General features: G+C 40.4%; 2 protein-coding genes across 2 annotated transcripts in view; both read left to right on the top strand.

Moving 5' to 3' along the window:
• The window catches only part of elp5 (elongator acetyltransferase complex subunit 5), a 21,453-nt gene extending 17,696 nt beyond the window's left edge, over positions 1-3,757 (top strand). The window contains exons 5-8 of the mRNA XM_061913881.1: positions 2,658-2,827; positions 2,902-2,985; positions 3,058-3,158; positions 3,225-3,757. Of these exons, the coding sequence (XP_061769865.1) occupies positions 2,658-2,827; positions 2,902-2,985; positions 3,058-3,158; positions 3,225-3,333 (464 nt within the window). The 3' untranslated portion in view covers positions 3,334-3,757. The remainder of the gene's footprint in view (positions 1-2,657; positions 2,828-2,901; positions 2,986-3,057; positions 3,159-3,224) is intronic.
• A 2,772-nt stretch (positions 3,758-6,529) lies between these two features.
• Positions 6,530-18,791, top strand: part of LOC133560869 (CTD nuclear envelope phosphatase 1A) — a 36,393-nt gene continuing 24,131 nt past the window's right edge. Inside the window, exon 1 of the mRNA XM_061913879.1 lies at positions 6,530-7,166. Within this exon, the coding sequence (XP_061769863.1) occupies positions 7,062-7,166 (105 nt within the window). The 5' untranslated portion in view covers positions 6,530-7,061. The remainder of the gene's footprint in view (positions 7,167-18,791) is intronic.

The following is an 18,791-nucleotide window of genomic DNA, read 5'->3' as shown; positions in this document are numbered from 1 at the left end:
TACACCCTGGACAAGCCGCCATCTCATCGCAGGCCATTTATTCATGAAAACCTTATTTATTATTTATGCATTTGATATTTATCTATTCACTGTTGTGTTTCAGAGAGAGTACAAAAATGTGTTAGAAATTGCTGTGATTTGAAAAAGGGGGAAGATGAAATAAGCTCTGCTTCTTCCTACAGACATTCTGTAGTGACAAACTGGAAACATGTGATGTATCATTTTGTAATTTTATTGATTGATTGATTGATTGAAACTTTTATTAGTAGATTGCACAGCTCAGTACATATTCCGTACAATTGACCACTAAATGTTAACACCCGAATAAGTTTTTCAACTTGTTTAAGTCGGGGTCCACGTTAATCAATTTATGGTACAAATATATACTATCAGCATAATACAGTCATCACACAGGTTAATCATCATAGTATATACATAGAATTATTTACATTATATACAATCCGTGGGGTGGGATGAGAAGCTTTGGTTGATATAAATAAATGATAAATGGGTTGTACTTGTATAGCGCTTTTCTACCTTCAAGGTACTCAAAGCACTTTGACACTACTTCCACATTTACCCATTCACACACACATTCACACACTGATGGAGGGAGCTGCCATGCAAGGCGCCAACCAGCACCCATCAGGAGCAAGGGTGACGTGTCTTGCTCAGGACACAACGGACGTGACGAGGTTGGTACTAGGTGGGATTTGAACCAGTGACCCTTGGGTTGCGCACGGCCACTCTTCCACTGCGCCACGCCGTCAGTACTTCAGTCATCAACAATTGCATCAGCAGAGAAATGGACATTGAAACAGTGTAGGTCTTACTTAGGAGGATATGTACAGCGAGCAGAGAACATGGTGAGTTCAGATAGCATAAGAACAAGTATATACATTAGAAATACATTTGATTATTTACATTAGGTTATTTACAATTCGGGGAGAAGGAATGTGAATGGAGGAAGGTATTAGTAAATGGTTGAAGTTGCCTGGAGGTGTTTTTTTAGAGCGGTTTTGAAGGAGGCTAGACCTGCACTTACTTTTACACCTGTTGGGAGTGCATAGCACATTGATATGGCATAGAAAGACAAGCTTGTATGGAATGCTTGTTGGAAATACACTAACACTATAACCCTAACTAAAAAAGAATAAAAGTCCTGTCTTTGGAGAAAAAGTAAATATCCTGTTCAACTGCTCTGCAATTCTTTAAAAATGGCATGCATTTTTCTGGGTTTTCCGTCCGCTGTTGCTTTCTACATCCATTCTGGTCTTCAATCATGTACACCAGCAGAGCAATTGTGTGAATAATTTTGCCATCTTGCCTTGTTTTCAAGATAAACTGTCAACTGAATGCTAGTCTGGCACAACAACCGGTGCATTTATTTACATCCATTCTTGTCTTCAGTCGCGTAAGCTAACGGAGCATGCGCCTTAATATTTGTGTTTAATGATAAAAATCATCAACTGACTTTTTAATTGCACGCAATGTTCCTACACCCAATTTCTCGAGGGATATCTTATTGATTAAAGGGGCTGCATCCGACACAATGGAATGGCTCACTTGTCAAAGCGGATGTCTAGTTGTATTGGTTTATCTTTTACAACCCCAATAGTAACATCAAAGAAAAAGCACTAACGAGTTAGTCATCTCGCATGACAACATGCATGAGACGTATTTTTAACGAAAAATTTGTTTAACCTTGTGTGGTAGTGTCACACAAAAGCCAAAGAAAAAGCAAAACATGTACAGGTAATGGTGTTTCCCACAGGACTGCGATCGACTTGCGGCAGTGGTGGGATGATGTAATTAGCAATAAAACTGCAAATGTAGGAAAGAAGAATGACGTGTGGGACAAAAGTGAGTAAAATAAGACACAAATGTCTGAACTGGAAAGGTCACGATAAACGGTATGATTGAAACGGCTCAAAATGGTATGCGCTGAAAGTCATCCATTTCCTACACTCCAGCAGTTTTTCCCAAAATACAGACATTTTACTTTTCGTTTTTTTAAACAACCGGTTTACAAAAATACCTGATAACCTCAAATAGTCGACAACTACCCTTTTTAAAAACGTTTTATCCAGCCACACCATTTATTATTTAGATCTAAAACTACCCTGTTACTCTGAGCTTTAACTCCAGTGACATATAAGTGATCAAATTACATTTCACGGTAATATCAGAAATGCTCCACTGTTGGGAAATGATATTCGCTCATCCAAACACTTTGAAGGCAGTAAGTTACCTTTTTGTTTTTGTTCCATTTTCAGCAAAGTTGTGAAGCTATAGGAGCATGCCAGGAGGTCATGTTTGCTCATGCCTGTTGCAAATGGATCGGGTAATTACAGCACCGCGGCAGATTTATTTTTGCAGCCGGCTACAAACAAATTAATGTATGGAAAATGCTTGTTTATCTTTTCTGATGTGACCAGAGTTTACAATGTCAGGCTTTGGGCCCTGGAAACTTTGTCCACCCCTCTGCGGTGGCATCACAAAACCCTCATAAAAAAAGCACAAAAAAAGTTTTTTTTCTACTGTTTTAGGTTTTCTTTATGATTTGCCAAAATCCTGAATGACACTTTAGAGGCCCCGCTGGAGCGAATATCAAACTATTGCTGTTATTTTTTTCAAATAAAGTTGTTCTCTACTAGGAGGAGCCTTACGAAACATTGTTGCCCTCCTCCATTCTGACTTGCACCAGTTGGGAACAGCGGCAAGTTTGTGTCACTTGGCGACATCTGTCATCACCGTGGCCGCTGGCCCTAATGGGAATGAGGCGAAGATAACAAAGCGCTTGAAATCGGGGAAGGTTTTGCAGGACGTGCGTAACAATACGAATAGTGAGTGTTTCTGCTCTTGACAATATATTTGGTAATAAAAGTGTTCTTTTTTTAGGAGGATATTTTTACCATAAAGGAGGATCTTACGGTCATCAGACAGAGCAAACCGAGCAATGCGGTGCAGGTGCAGGATCAGGAGGTACAATTATTATTTTTTTTTTTTCAAAAAACATGCACGGACTGATGAGACGACTATAAATGTATCCCATAGACTGACCCGACTGCCAATCTGACCTTCAACCTCAGACTGTCTGAGGCTGAGCGTGATGCTAAGGAGAAGCTACCGCTTCCGTTTGTCTTCAGTCACCAGAAGTAAATAGGTCAAAGTCACTATCGAACATCGGACTGACTGACCAGGTATGATTTTCTCTGTCACAGGAAAGAAGCACTGTTAAACCCAGGCGCTGGAAGAGGAAGAATCACCTACGAGCCTGACGCTAATGACGACTATGACCAGGAAGATCCGGATGATGATCTTGACGTGTGATAATCTTTTCTTCAAAGACATGACGCAAAATGCCCGCCCTACCTTCCGGGGCAAAACAAGGGACTGGTTTGCTGTGCATTGAGTGCCATTCTTAGATGAACGCCTAAGTCACCTGGTTTTCGTAGGAGTGTGACAATATGTGTATATACTAAACTGTCCAGGTATTTAACCTCAGTACAATTATCCATACATCTGCCCGTGTATTGATATTTTTTGCTACTATTACCTTCTTTCATCATTCCTCATCATTTATTGGAACCCCAGTCTTGCATGTTTAGGGGGCCATCCTTCTACAAGTGGCTGGAAATTTGACGGATGTCACAGACGAAGAAGAAACAAACAGAGGCGGTTGAACTTAAGAGTTATATTGTGGATCGAGGTGCTTGTCATGAAAAATTATCAAATAAATAATATTTGTCCATTAGAGTGTAGAGTTTTGTGTATGATTACGCTCATTTAAGTAAAACAAAAAAAGTTTCACATTTCTTGATCAAAGACAGCAGAAACCTAACATGAGGCTGCCTGGTTTACTGTTGCTCAGGGCTTTCCTACCAGGCTAAGGGCGTGGCTATTGGCTGGGTCCTCCAATCTTCTTTTACAGTGCTTTACCTGTATGCTTCCAGTTGCTACATGGGTGGCATGTCCGGTGAGTATGCGGTCCATGTAAGACTTGGGATGTTTTCAGCTTCCAGGATTTGTGTTCAGATCCTTGCAACATGGGGCTGTACATATTCATGCTGCAACATGAGGGGATGGTTAGGGAAGAAAGGTACACTAATGGGCCTCAGAATCTCCTCACGGTATCTTTGTGCATTCAAAATACCATCAATAAAATGCAGTTGCTTTCGTTGTCCCTAACATACGCATGCCCATACCATAACCCGACCCCCACCATGGCGGACTCCATTCACAACGTTGACTTCAGCGAACCGCTCTCCCACACGACACCACACACGCTGTCTGCCATCTGCCCTGAAAAGTGAAAACCGGGATTCATCCGTGAAGAGAACACCTCTCCAACGTGCCAGACGCCATCCAATATGGGCATTTGCCCACTCAAGTCGGTAACAACTACGAACTGTTGTCAGGTCGAGACCCTGATGAGGACGACGGGCATGCAGATTAGCTTCCCTGACACGGTTTCTCAGTTTGCAAACTAATTCTTTTGCTGCAGCTGTCCGGGTGGCTGGTCCCAGATGATCATGGAGGTGCACCTGCTGGATGTGGATGTCCTGGGCTGGTGTGGTTACATGTGGTCTGCGGTTATGAGGCTGGTTGGATGGACTGCCAAATTCACTGAAATGTCTTTTGAGTCCGCTTATGGAAGAGAAATGAACATTCAATTCACGGGCAACATCTCTAGTGGACATTCCTGCAGTCAGCATGCCAACTGCATGCGCCCTCAAAATTTGCGATATCTGTGGCATTGTGCTGAGTGACCAATCATTTAGGAGATGGAATTTTATGCACGAGTCTGACTACAGGGATCTGGCCAATACAAACAGAGCAGAAAATGGACATCCAACCGGTGGATGTTTGACTCTGGCAATGTTGGTTATACTGTAGGTAATGTATATTAAATCAATTGGCAAATGTATATTATGTTATATTCATATTTTTCTATTCATTGTAACAATGCATAAAAAATGCAAAATGCCTAAAAAAAAAAAAATTCTAATGGCATATGATTTACAGGTGGGCCTCGTTTTACGAAATTCCATGCTTCAGCATTTCGTGGTAATGACTGCTATCCAAAACCCGATGACTGCATTGTTCACAAGTATTGATGATGATAAATACGGCCGCAGGTGTGAAGGGAGAGTACGTTTGTCACAAGCAGTTACACTGAGGAAGATAATATCGCTTTTGCACTGTATCTGTCAAGCGTGTGGTGAGGTCTTCTGGTGGCGATGTGCCAAAGAAAAGGAAAGCCATCACCATTGAAGTAAAACATTGACACAATAAAAAGCTGAGGAGAGATACCCACTGATAATTGCCGCACTTTTGGAGTCAACTACTTTGCCAACATTTTTCTTTTAAAACGTCGACTTTTCTCGTAAAATTAAAACACCTTTTTCAAATCATTATTTCAACTTTATTATCTGTATTTTTAAAAAAAATATTATTCCAACTATGTAAAATGTCAACTTTATTTCCTGTAAAATAATTTTCTCAGAATATCGCGACCGTTTCATACGAAATGTTAAGTTTTTCCTCAAAAATTACCATTTCGTCGTAATAAAAGTAAACAAGGTTTACGTCTATAAAGTATTTAGTTCATTCAAACATTTTCTGTCAATTTTACAATTTGCTCTAATACAGGGGTGTCAAACCTACGGCCCACGGGCCGGATCAGGCCTGCAAACAGGTTTTATCCGGCCCGCTGGATGAGTTTGCTAAGTACAACAATGAGCCGAAATTTTTTAATGAATTAAACCTCTGTTCTAAATGTGTCCACTAGATGTTGCAATGGCAATTCTTTGTATCTTTGCAGATGAGCTACAAATATAAAATATTGAAAATGAACAAACTACATAAAAAACATCCTGTTATTTGATTTTGATATTATTTTTTTAATCTTTGTAGATTGAAAATTAACACCAATGAGTTGACTGATGAACATGATCACATAAAGTTAAAGTACCATTGATTGTCACACACACAAGGTGTGATGAAATGTGTCCTCTGCATTTGACTCATCCCCTTCTTCACCTCCTGGGAGGTGAGGGGAGCAGTGGTCAGCAGCAGTGCCACGCCCGGGAATCATTTTTCGTGACTTAAACCCCAATTCCAACCCTTGATGCTGAGTGCCAAGCAGGGAGGCAATGGGTCCCATTTTATTAATTCCGATTGTATGAAAAAATACAAATAAAGGTAGAATACTATTAACCACAACATGTAAGTGTAAAAAAAAAACAAACATAATTTGTACATTTTCAGAATGTGCACTCTTGTTCTGTTTTTAAACAAAGAAAACAATCTGATGTTTGTCTATATTTTAAAGTTATCGTGCTGTAATTTTCCTGGTCCGGTCCACTTGGAAGTAGATTTTTGTCCATGTGGCCCCCGATCTAAAATGAGTTTGACACCCCTGCTCTAATAAGTCAACAAGACAAACGACGTAAGTCCTCCTTCCTGACGTGATGCGCGTCCACGTCTGCTTCCTTCCACGTTGACGTGCTGCGCGCGCGACCCCGCACTGTCCGCAGATTCCCTTACCGGAAGTGACGTACACAAGGCAGCAATGGCGGCTCGCAGTTTCATTCCGGATTTCCAGTGGACGACAAACTGATTTTACCGCCTACGCTGGACCCTATGGATTTTTTTTAAACCCCACTCAGCTTTGAAAGGACGAGTCGAGCCGGTGACCATACTTAAGAAGTCACACTGCCGGCTTTTAAGGCTAATTTCAGAGCAAGGTTCAAGGTCTTGTCGACGCTAGCGGTGGCTTGTAGGCTAGCAGGGTAACGCTAGCTTACTTTCTAACGAGGTCCTGAAACGGTGACATTTGGGGTTTTCTTTAAGTGCCACTATGTCAATAAACTACATGTAATGCTTATTTTGTGTGTAGAGCGAGGTACTCACACGTTACATTTGGCCTCTTTTGGGGGGAACTTGCAGTCGCTCTTTTAATAGCGTCTAATGCGGACTGTCACTCGTCTTTAAAAGAGCTGCTCTTCGTCTTATTATTTTGTCGTCTTCTGGGGGGTCTTTGCGTGCCTGTCAACATGCTGAAGACCCGCCAATGTTTACTGGGGATCCGGACTTTCCTCGGCGTGACGTCCAGACTATGGGGCTTCATCCTGTACATCCTCAGGAAGCATCTACGAACGGTAAGACAGACGACGTTTTTTGATTGATTGATTGATACTTTTATTAGTAGATTGCACAGTTCAGTAAATATCCCGTAAAATTGACCACTAAATGGGAACACCCGAATAAGTTATTCAACTTGTTTAAGTCGGGGTCCACGTTAATCAATTCATGGTATAAATATATACTATCAGCATAATACAGTCATCACACAAGTTAATCATCATAGTATATACAATGAATTATTTACATTATTTACAATCCGGGGGGTGGGATGATATCAGCACTTCAGTCATCAACAATTGCATCAGCAGAGAAATGGACATTGAAACAGTATAGGTCTTACGGAGGATATGTACAGCCAGAAGAGAACATAGTGAGTTCAGATAGCATAAGAGCAGGTAAGTACATTAGAAGTACATTTGATTATTTACATTAGGTGTTTTATAATCCGGGGAGATGGGCTGTAAATGGAGGAGGGTATTAGTAAAGGGTTGAAGTTGCCTGGAGGAGGTGTTTTAGAGCGGTTTTGAAGGAATATAGAGATGCACTTACTTTTACACCTGTTGGGAGTGCATTCCACATTGATGTGGCATAGAAAGAGAATGAGTTAAAACCTTTGTTAGATCGGAATCTGGGTTTAACGTGGTTTGTGGAGCTTCCCCTGGTGTTGTGATTATGGCAGTCATTTACGTTAAGGAAGTAGTTTGACATGTACTTCGGTATCAGGAAGGTGTAGCGGATTTTATAGACTAGGCTCAGTGCAAGTTGTTTTACTCTGTCCTCCACCCTGAGCCAGCCCACTTTGGAGAAGTGGGTTGGAGTGATGTGTGATCTGGGGTGGAGGTCTAAAAGTAACCGGACTAACTTATTCTGGGATGTTTGAAGTCTAGATTTGAGGGTTTTGGAGGTGCTGGGCTACCAGGAGGTGCAAGTGTAATCGAAAAAGGGTTGAATGAGAGTTCCCGCTAGAATCTTCAAGGTGCTTTTGTTGCCCAGAGAGGAGATCCTGTATGTGGTTTTGTACGTCATGTGCCTGACAGTCACTGCATTAGGTGTGAAAAGGTTCTGCATGTTATTCTGTGTTAAGGCTTTGCTGGCTTTTAAAGGCCTACTGAAATGAGATTTTCTTATTTAAACGGGGATAGCGGGGGATCTATGTGTCATACTTGATCATTTTGCGATATTGCCATATTTTTGCTGAAAGGATTTAGTAGAGAACATCGACAATAAAGTTAGCAACTTTTGGTCGCTAATAAAAAGGCCTTGCCTTTACCGGAAGTAGAAGACGATGTGCGCGTGACGTCATGGGTTGTAGGGCTGCTCACATCCTCACATTGTTTATAATCATAGCCTCCAGCAGCAAGAGCGATTCGGACCGGGAAAGCGACGATTTCCCCATTAATTTGAGCGAGAATAAAAGATTTGTTGATGAGGATAGTGAGACTGAAGGACTAGAACACTGGTTCTTAACCTTGTTGGAGGTACCAAACCCCACCAGTTTCATATGCACATTCGTGGAACCCTTCTTTAGTGAAAAATTATTATTATTATTATTATTTTTTTCAAATTCAATACAAAGTTACATGTTTTGTTTTTTGCGATGAGATGGCGACTTGTCCAGGGTGTACCCCACCTTCCGCCCGATTGTATCTGAGGTAGGCACCAGCGCCCCCCGCGAACCCAAAGGGAATAAGCGGTAGAAAATGGAAGGATGGATGAAGGTTTTGTTTTTTTACTAGTGAACAACATGAACATCACCTTGTTCAAAGAACGAAACCAACACAGTGCATGAACTCACAACAAATTACACACTCGCAAATTAGATGGAAAATTTGAGGGAACATTGTTTGGGGGGGTAGCCATAATACGAATACGTTTTTCAACTTGTTTAATTAAGTCGGGGTCCACGTTCATGAGTCTGGAGTGTCTTAAACCGCTGCGACGGAGGCTCCGCCGAACCCCTAAGGCAGACTCACCGAACCCCTAGGAAAAAAAAAGGAAAAAAAAGGCGAGATGTTATTAGATACAGTACATTTACTAGGATCATTTTGGAAAATCCTTTATCTACTTATTGTGTTACTAGTGTTTTAGTGAGATTATATAGTCATACCTGAAAGTCGGAGGAATGTGGTGACTGCCAGTGTCTCTGATGGAAGCCATGGAGGAGCCAAGAAAGTTGCAGCTGCCTCTTTGACAGCTGCTGCAGGAAGAACGACACAAGCTCCGCTAATGTCTCCGGTAAGAGCCAACTTATTACCACAATTTTCCCACCAAAACCTGCCGGTCGACATGTGGTAGAGAAACATGTTCGCTTGACCGCTCTCTTCCATAGTAAAGCTTCACAACAAACAAAGAAACACCGGCTGTGTTTTGGTTGCTAAAGGCAGCTGCAATCCACCGCTTTCCACCACCAGCATTCTTCTTTATAGTCTCCATTATTAATTGAACAAATTGCAAAAGATTCAGCAACACAGATGTCCAAAATACTCTGTAATTATGCGATTAAATCGGACGACTTTTAGCCGTGAGTGGTGCTGGGATAAAATGTCCGCTACAACCAATAATGTCACAAGCACGCGTCATCATACGCGTCATCATCCCGCAACGTTTTCAACAGGAAACTCTGCGGGAAATTTAAAATTGCAATTTGGTAAACTAAACCCGCCGTATTGGCATGTGTTGCAATGTTAAGATTTCATCATTGATATATAAACGTGGTCGGTAGTAGTGGGTTTCAGTAGGCCTTTAATACTGAAACCCACTACTACCGACCATGCAATCTGATAGTTTATACATCAATGATGAAATATTAACATTGCAACACATGCCAATACGGTCTTTTTAGTTTACTAAATTGCAATTTTAAATTTCCCGCGGAGTTTCTTGTTGAAAACGTCGCGGAATGATGACGCGTGCACGTGACGTCACGGACTGTCAGGAAATATTAGCGCAGCACCACTTACGGCTAAAAGTCGTCTCTTTTCATCGCACAATTGCACAGTATTCTGGACATCTGTGTTGCTGAATCTTTTGCAATTTGTTCAATTAATAATGGAGAAGTCAAAGTAGAAAGATGGAGTTGGGAAGGTTTAGCCTTTAGCCACACAAACACATGGTGATTCCTTGTTTAAAATTCCCGAAGGTGAAGCTTTACTAGGGATCAGAGCGCTCAAGCGAACATGGTTCCCGACCACTTGTCAACCGGCAGGTTTCGGTAAGAAAATTGTGTTAAAAAGTTGCCTCTTACCGGAGATCTGTGGAGTTAGCGCGGTCTTTGTATCTGCTGTGACTTCCCTTAGACACTGGCCTCAAGACACCCGTGGACACACCCCTCCGACTATCAGGTACTATTTAATCTCACTAAAACAGTAGCAACACAATAGAAAGATAAGGGATTTGCCAGAATTATCCTAGTAAATGTGTCTAAAAACATCTGAATCCGTCCCAATGCAATCGCCTTTTTTTTTTTTTTTTACTTTTTTTTTTTAATACATTTTTTTTCTAGTCCTTCACTATCAATATCATCATCCACAAATCTTTCATCCTCACTCAAATTAATGGGGAAATTGTAGTTTTCTCGGTCCGAATAGCTCTTGCTGCTGGAGGCTCCCATTAAAAACAATGTGAGGGCGTGAGTAGCCCTCACCCTTGTGACGTCATCGTCTGCGACTTCCAGTAAAGGCAAGGCTTTTTTATCAGCACCAAAAGTTTGGAACTTTATCGTCGATGTTCTCTCCTAAATCCTTTCAGCAAAAATATGGCAATATCGCGAAATGATCAAGTATGGCACATAGAATGGACATGCTATCCCCTTTTAAATAAGAAAATCTCATTTCAGTAGGCCTTTAATACTTGATGCATATATTCACAGCAGTGTGATGATTCTATGTGCCTACTTTAAAACATTCTTGTTCATACTGCATTAATATATACTCATTTTAAACTTTCATGCAGAGAAGGAAATCACAACGAAGTCAATTCACCAAAACTGTATTTATCAAATAGTTATTAAGAAGTGGCACACATATTTTCCAAGATGGCGCCGCTGTAATGGCTGCTGTTGGCAGAAGCTCTGTGCTCTTGTATCATCCTTTTGTGTTTCCCTCTTATTTTCATGTGTTTGTGTATATATATATATATATATATATATATATATATTTTTTTTTTTTCTGCCTTTTGGTCCGGGACCCTTTGGGACTGTGTGACAAGGTGTGGCACTTTCGTGACCGCTGCGGTGCTTTTTGTGGACTTCTGGATCCGCCTCCTGGGAGCCTTTTGGCCATGGAGACCAGCGGCTGGGTCTCTGCCACACCAAAATCAGTTTGGAGAGACTGGAGGAGATGCGGATGAAGAGTCAGGGCTGCGGAGCTAACACTGAGCGCCGGGATGGACAAACTTCACAGTGTCTTGGCTGAATGAGCAGGTATCGGACACCTCAGTCTTCTTGGACATATCCTCGCTCATCCATGCGGACTGGACACTGGCCGAGAGTGGAGTCGGCTCTCTTGGTTGCTTTGTTGGGTCAGCTCTTGTCTCTGGCCATACTCTCTCCACCCCAACAGACGATGGCGTGGAACACTGCAGAGGCCACCAAAGTGTATATGTTTCTTTTACTCTTTATTGATAGCTGTATGTAGAACTGGCTGGTTGTATCAGCTCCGCTGCTTTAATGTCATTCATGAGGGATGTGTACTATGGCTATGAGTTGTTTTTTTCCCCTTGGCCTCAGTCTGGACCCCCTCTCCAGAGGCCCAGGCTTACACCGAAATTTTTTTTTTTTTTTTTTTATCTTTTTTTTTCTCCCATCCCCTCTTGTTTACCTGTATCTCACCTTTTTTGTAAGGGGCGCCGAAAGTCGGCACACCCGTCAGCGATCCTGTTCTGTCTCCCTGTAATGTTTGTCTGATCTTGAATGGGATTGTGCTGAAAATGTTAATTTTCCATAAGGTTCTATCTATCTATCTATCTATCTATCTATCTATCTATCTATCTATCTATATTCATGTCATTTCAAAACAGAAAGTGCAACATTGTCAGAGCCATTCTAAAACAAGCTATAAGTTCACTTTTGTGAATGATATACCCAAGATGACATTTCAAAACAACACTAAATTAAAGTGTAGTTTTTGTGCAGAACGCCACTACAATAGTTAAAAACAAATAAAGTGCACTTTTGTCCATGGTGTCACACAAGATATTTTAATAAGTGTCAAATAAAAATGAGCTGCGTAATACGTTCCTGTGAACGTTATCTCCTTCTGTTGTTGACTTTTTTTTCATACGGTGTTGATTTGGAAATAGTTGCTTTGACATTTTGTTGGTGTGGCTCCGGCCGGAGATGTTGACATGTGGAGTTTCAAGCACTCCTTATTCTTTAGCGGGTGACTTTTCAAATGATGCTACATTAGCAGTACTGCTACTTTTTGTAGCAATGCTTTTGCCGCACAAATTTCGAACATATTCCCGCTTGAACCGACGTACGATGCTGTTTTGCTTGGGAATTCATTCTTCCTCCATTTGTTACCAGATTCGCACCTTCTCTCTCATATTACAACCGCATCACAGCCAACCTTACCATGTCTCTGTGCTCCGTGGGAGCGAGTGAAGTCGCACATGTGATGTGTGTAAGAAGGTGCGCTTGGTTTACGTTTCTGTGAGCAGGAGAGACGAGAGTAAGAAACGCATGTAGTGTAATGCCCACAGCTAAAAGCAACTGCGTGAGAAGGTATACTCGAATATCAAGATATAGTCATTGTCTATATCCCACAGAGATAAACCCGCGAGTATATTGACATATCGCCCAGCCCTATTCAAGTGTTAATACTTTTTTACCTGCACACTGCCTTCCGCTGTGGTCTACATATTGGGATCACAACATACAGTACCATCTTCGTTCATACGGTGTTCATCTGGAAATATTTGCTTCGGCATTTTGTGGGTGTGGCACCGACTGAGATGTTGACATGCAGAGTTTCAAGCACTCTTCATTCTCTCGCGGGTGTCTTTTCAAATGATGTTACAAATTAGGAGTAATGCTACTTTTTGTAGCAAAGCTTTTGCCACATACTTGAGATATCACGGTTGTATATTCAACATGTTCCCGCTTGAAGCCATAACATCGCCAGATGATGGACCCCGTGCTGTTTTTCTTGGGAATGAATTCTTCTTCCTTCTTTGTTACCAGATTGACACCTTCTTTCCCTCGTATTACCACTCGCACCGCACAGCTAGCAAAACCTGCCACTGCTAACTTTACCCATGCCGCTACCTCTATGCTCCCCAAGGGTGTATGAAGTTGCATGTGTGACAGTATGTGACGTATGTAAGAAGGTGCGCTTGTTTTACTGTATGTCTCTGTGAAGAGAGACAAGAGTGACAACCAGTAGTGTAATGCCCGCAGCTAAAAGCAACTGCGTGAGAACCTATAGTCAAATATCACGCTATAGTCATTTTCTATATCGCGATATATCGAGTATATTCGATATATCGCCCAGCCCTAGTAGTAACACACCACCTTGTAACGACATGCTGTGGCATTAGCCATAAGCTAACTATGACAGGAAGTAAGTTAGCGACTTGTGTCAGCAGCTGAATGGTGTTTGAGTTTGTAATGCATAATACGATTGAACACAAATCTGTACTGACTGAAAACATGAACAATCCTATTACAGTATCTGTAAAGTATTAACCCACTTTTATGGGATGTTTGTAAACAACTAGCTCGACAGTGTATGTAGTTGTAATAACAATCATGGTCTGCTGCATTTATCATGATCAATGTTATAGTGACTTACTCGATGGACGTTTGTTTTGTTTTTTTCTAGTTTATCTTGGGTAAAGACACCATAGCTTGGTTCTAAGTTCAACATTTGCACCTTCAAATCACGCCGACCTCACTCTCTTGGCTTCCGTCTGCTCCATCTCACCCTCAGTTTGTGTTTGCTTCTATAAGCAGCACTTCATCCTCTGTAAATTCAGGTTCTAAAATAGAAGGTTGTGAATCCTCATTTGTCCAAAAATAGTGGTTATTGTTGTCTGTTACCAAGTCTGCCATGATTAGAACACACTCATGCGGTTGTGTACAGAAATAGAACACACATTTGTTGCCAGAAGTGAAAAGTGTGCTGCTATGGAAACAGCCATAAATGCGCCTCGGAAAGAAGTTCTGGTATTGCTTAAAATTACCAAAACACATTAAATATTGTACATATTACAGTGTTTCCCCCCGATTGCCAAGATACCGGGGGGCGAGGTTAGGGGTGTGCTTACCATGACATCACATAACTTGCATAATCTGCTATGATGATATGTTTTTCTTTAAAAAGGCTCAAAAAATATTTTAACTTTTTTTCACACAAAAAACAAACAAACTTATTTTTAATGTAGGGTTTCAATGAAAAAGCCGTGCCGGTGAGCCACATAAAATTCCATTAAGGCAGTGGTTCTTAACCTGGGTTCGATCAAACCCTAGGGATTCGGTGAGTCGGCCTCAGGGGTTTGGCGGCGCCTCCGCCGCAGAGGTCATGAAGCCAATTGGGTAGGGACGCTAGGGACATGTCCCTACCAATATCCAGCCGCTACTGTGTAGTCACTATCAATACAAGTGCTGCCCGTAATGTTTAGTCAATGATTATGGCACAGAAAGGGTTAAATGTCGGTCTCTGTTAGAAGTCTCGCCTCTAACCTAATTATCGCTCCCTGATTGGTTGCCGCTTTCATGCTAACGTACATGTGATTGGCTCTCCCCGCTGTCACTCCTTCTGCTTGTAAAAGCTAGCCTACATGCTAGTTGCTAGCGAGGGGATGAGAGGCAGTGCAACTCGGTGTAAGTTGTAAGTTCTAACTTGTAAGTAAGTGTAAGTTGTAAGTAAGTGTAAGTTGTCAACATGTTCGGCATTTGTTGTTCCTGGCACACGGTACATTGTGTTTGTGTCGGTTTGCGTGCGTGTGTGCTGTAGGTTTTGAAGGATGTCAATGAAAAGAAAACTGAATATAAGAGACTTCTTTAGGAGTCAAACTGTAAGTTACTTCAAGGGTGTATAGAGGCTCAACAATATTGAAGAATTAAACAATATATCACTCCAGTCACGCCCCTTAGAGTGCTATAATGAGCATATACCATGGACTGGAGTGAGATATTGCTTTTATAAAACGGTTACAAATGAAGGCATTATGAAATAGGAATACTCAATCAATTTAATGTAGTTTCATTCAACCAGAAATACATATTATCCAATAAAATAGCCTCACTGTGGAAAAAATAATCCCACCTATCCAGACGTTAGCTCCAAATTAGCACTGCATCTCGTCTTTTCCTCCGCTTTTTTTCAGGTGAAAGTCAATGCTCAGTACCCTTTACCATTGTTAAATCTCCCCGGAGGTGAAAGTTAACCTTAAACATGTGAATTCAACTACTTTAGTCCGTTTTTTAACACCGTAAAAACATCAGCTGTCTTTTACTACGGACTGCAACAGTCCGTTGTCATGGATACATGACAACAACTTCCATTCATACCAGTCATGTGTGCCTGAGGCGGAGTGATAGCCTACGCTGTGATAAGGTTTTAGAATATTTAAACCACAGTTAACAGCCAATCAGATCGCCGGATTTCACCTTTCCATTTTATTTTTGAAATTATTTTTTAGTTTCATGTATTTGTGTAGAAGTGAGCAACGGTTTGAAAATACCAAAGTGGTGGAAATACAATAAACCCTCACTAGATGATCATGTGATTTTACAATGCTAAAATATAATTCATTAATATGAAGTAATATTCATATTTAGTAAAAGCCTTTTTGCTCAGGCAGTAACTGTACCATCAAGCTCTATGGTCATTGTCCTTAATGTATCTCATGCATCAACATATTTTTGGCCAGCAGTTCATTTCTGTGACGGACCGGCAGAAGCATGTGTTTGGCTCTTTCAAATAGGAACAACCAGTGGACACTAATCTGCTTGTATTTGAGTATTAGTGACAAACATATTTACAGTACAAAAGCAGCAATAGAAAGAAGTAGTTGAAGGGAAAAATTGTGAGTGATTCAAACACAAGTTGGGTAAAAGATTATTACTGTTCATTTATGTTTATTTACAATGTTGTATTGCATGAATGTATTTCTGATGTGATGGACAGTAGGCTATGTTAATTGACAGTATGATGCACATTTGCACTACAGCCCTACACTAAAGAGTTAAGATGAGAACTCTTCCAAGTTGTCTCCTTTATATAATTTGCATGACGTGAAATTATGATTACTAATGTAAAAAAAAAAGTAAACTTTCAGAGTGCTGCCTTGGAGCACTTTTGTGTCCCCACCAATCTCAAAATCAAACCTACTCCCTTGCATGAAGCACCTGACTCAACGTGTAAATAAAAATTTCTCCCTATCTGCGTATTATGGATACCCACAAACAATGTTCCCTCTAATTTTCCATATGCGTGAGCAAACGCAAAAACTCTTGTGAGCATTCAGTGGAGTACATGTGAGCGACGTCAGATGTGCCAATACACTGTGGCCACACCAGCAGCACAACTGTCCCAAACCTGACTAAATAACAAGTTAAATGTTTTATTATTGTAATGAAATAACAGCAGTCATGTCCATGAGATTATTTTCTCATGGCCCACTTACAAAAAATATTGTTCTTCATGAGCTGTGGACTAGTATTGTATGTCTGGGTGGGGGTCCTGCTTTGGAAATAATTTGTACTCCTTTCAGATATTGCATTTAGTTCCCATTAAAACACTGACATCAGTTATTGCTAAGAACGTCCTGGAATTGTTTATACCATTTGTTACAACATACCTTTGCGAGCAATCTTTTTCGAGGATAAAAACATAAAAACAAATAAAAGGAACTGACGTGAGAGTGGCTCTTGCCAGGGTGAAGCCACACACATCTGAACTGGTCTCTCAAATGCAACAGCAGAAGTCACACTGATTTGCAGATGTGTAATTTGTTGTGAGTTCATGCACTGTGTTGCTTTTGTTCTTTGGACAAGGTGATGTTCATACACAGTTCATTTTGTGCACCAGTAAAAAAAAACTAACTTTGTCTTGAATTAAAAAAAATATACATATATTTTTCACGAAGGAAGGGTTCGGTGAATGTGCATATGAAACAGGTGGGGTTCGGTACCTCCAACAAGGTTAAGAACCACTCCTTTAAGGGGAAACCCTGCTCTACATATTGTTATGAATGTGTCTGTTATTACATCATATATATATATATATATATATATATATATATATATAAATATATATATATATATATATATATATATAAATATAAATAATATATATATATCATATTTTTCAGACCATAGGGAGCAACGGACTACAAGGCGCACTGCCGATTAATGGTCTGTTTTCGATCTTTTTTCATTTATAAGGCGCACCGGATTATAGGGCGTATTAAAGGAGTCATATTATTATTGTTTAATTTTTTTAAAAATTGAAAACGCTTTCTTTTGGTCTACAATATAATGGTGGTTCTTTTAGTCAAAATGTTGCATAAATTATGTTTTGCAGATCATCTTCAAGCTGCTTTCTGACAGTAGCTTCCAGATGCGCTGTTTTGTGGGTGGTCTTATATACGTGGCTCACCTTTGACAGCTTCTTCTCCCCATCATCTTTGTTGTAGCCGTGTAGCATGCAAGGACGGGAGTGGAAGAAATGTCATAAGATTGAGCTAACTGTTTTATTGACATTCAGACTTTAATTAAATCAATAACACATCAGCATCTCCTCATCCGGAAACAAAATGTGTCCCGTGAAAAAATGTCCGACCGGAACTCTCTAACAACCAAAGTTCCTCGGGTGAATAATTTAAACTCACTATGCAGGTATGTTTTAGCACTTTAATGGCGAGTTTACTGACAGATATGAATAAGAGCTTTACCCTACTTTATATTAAAAAGGGCAACAGCGGAGGATGAATGTCCCATAACAAGAAGATATAGAAAAAGAAGAAGCCTACAAAATTTTTCAGGATTTATGCAGATACCAAATACTTATCAGCAGGTACCAGAATGTACTAAAACATGTTGATAGATTTTTGAATGCCATGTGTAATGTTCTTTATTTTCAATGGAACATATATAATGTTGGTGTTGTTTACTTGAGTGTTACCATCATAGTGCAGTCTACATGTATCTCTTGTGTTTGACTGTCATCTACTGATCAAACTTATCATCACAACATGTACCAAATATAATTGCTTCAAGGTCGGTAAGCAAATCCAGGATTATTCCGTACATTAGGCTCACTGGGTTATAGCACACTGTCAAGATTTGCGGAGAAAAATATGGATTTTAAGTGCTCCTTATAGTCCAGAAAATACTGTACTTCCAGTGTGTATATTAAACGTTGATGGAGGGTTTCATAGTTTTTTTTAGAGGGCTTTGAAGGCTACAATGGTGACTCCAATTAGCCGCATCTTGCATCGTTTTTTAAATCAAATTTAGAATCCTAAAAAAAAAGACGTTGTTTTCTTGTCAATCATAATTATTGCGAGAAATAGGCACAATTCCAAAGAAGTGCAGTTCTCCTTTAAATCCAATGTTTCCCTTTTTCTAGTATCGATAAAATTGATCGATTTTCTTTTGAAACAATTTTGGATCGTTACTGCGCCTTGGCATA

This window comes from Nerophis ophidion, linkage group LG10 (genome assembly GCF_033978795.1).
Source record: "Nerophis ophidion isolate RoL-2023_Sa linkage group LG10, RoL_Noph_v1.0, whole genome shotgun sequence".
Classification (NCBI taxonomy): Eukaryota; Metazoa; Chordata; class Actinopteri; order Syngnathiformes; family Syngnathidae; genus Nerophis; species Nerophis ophidion.
This window is presented reverse-complemented; position numbering and strand designations above follow the sequence as displayed.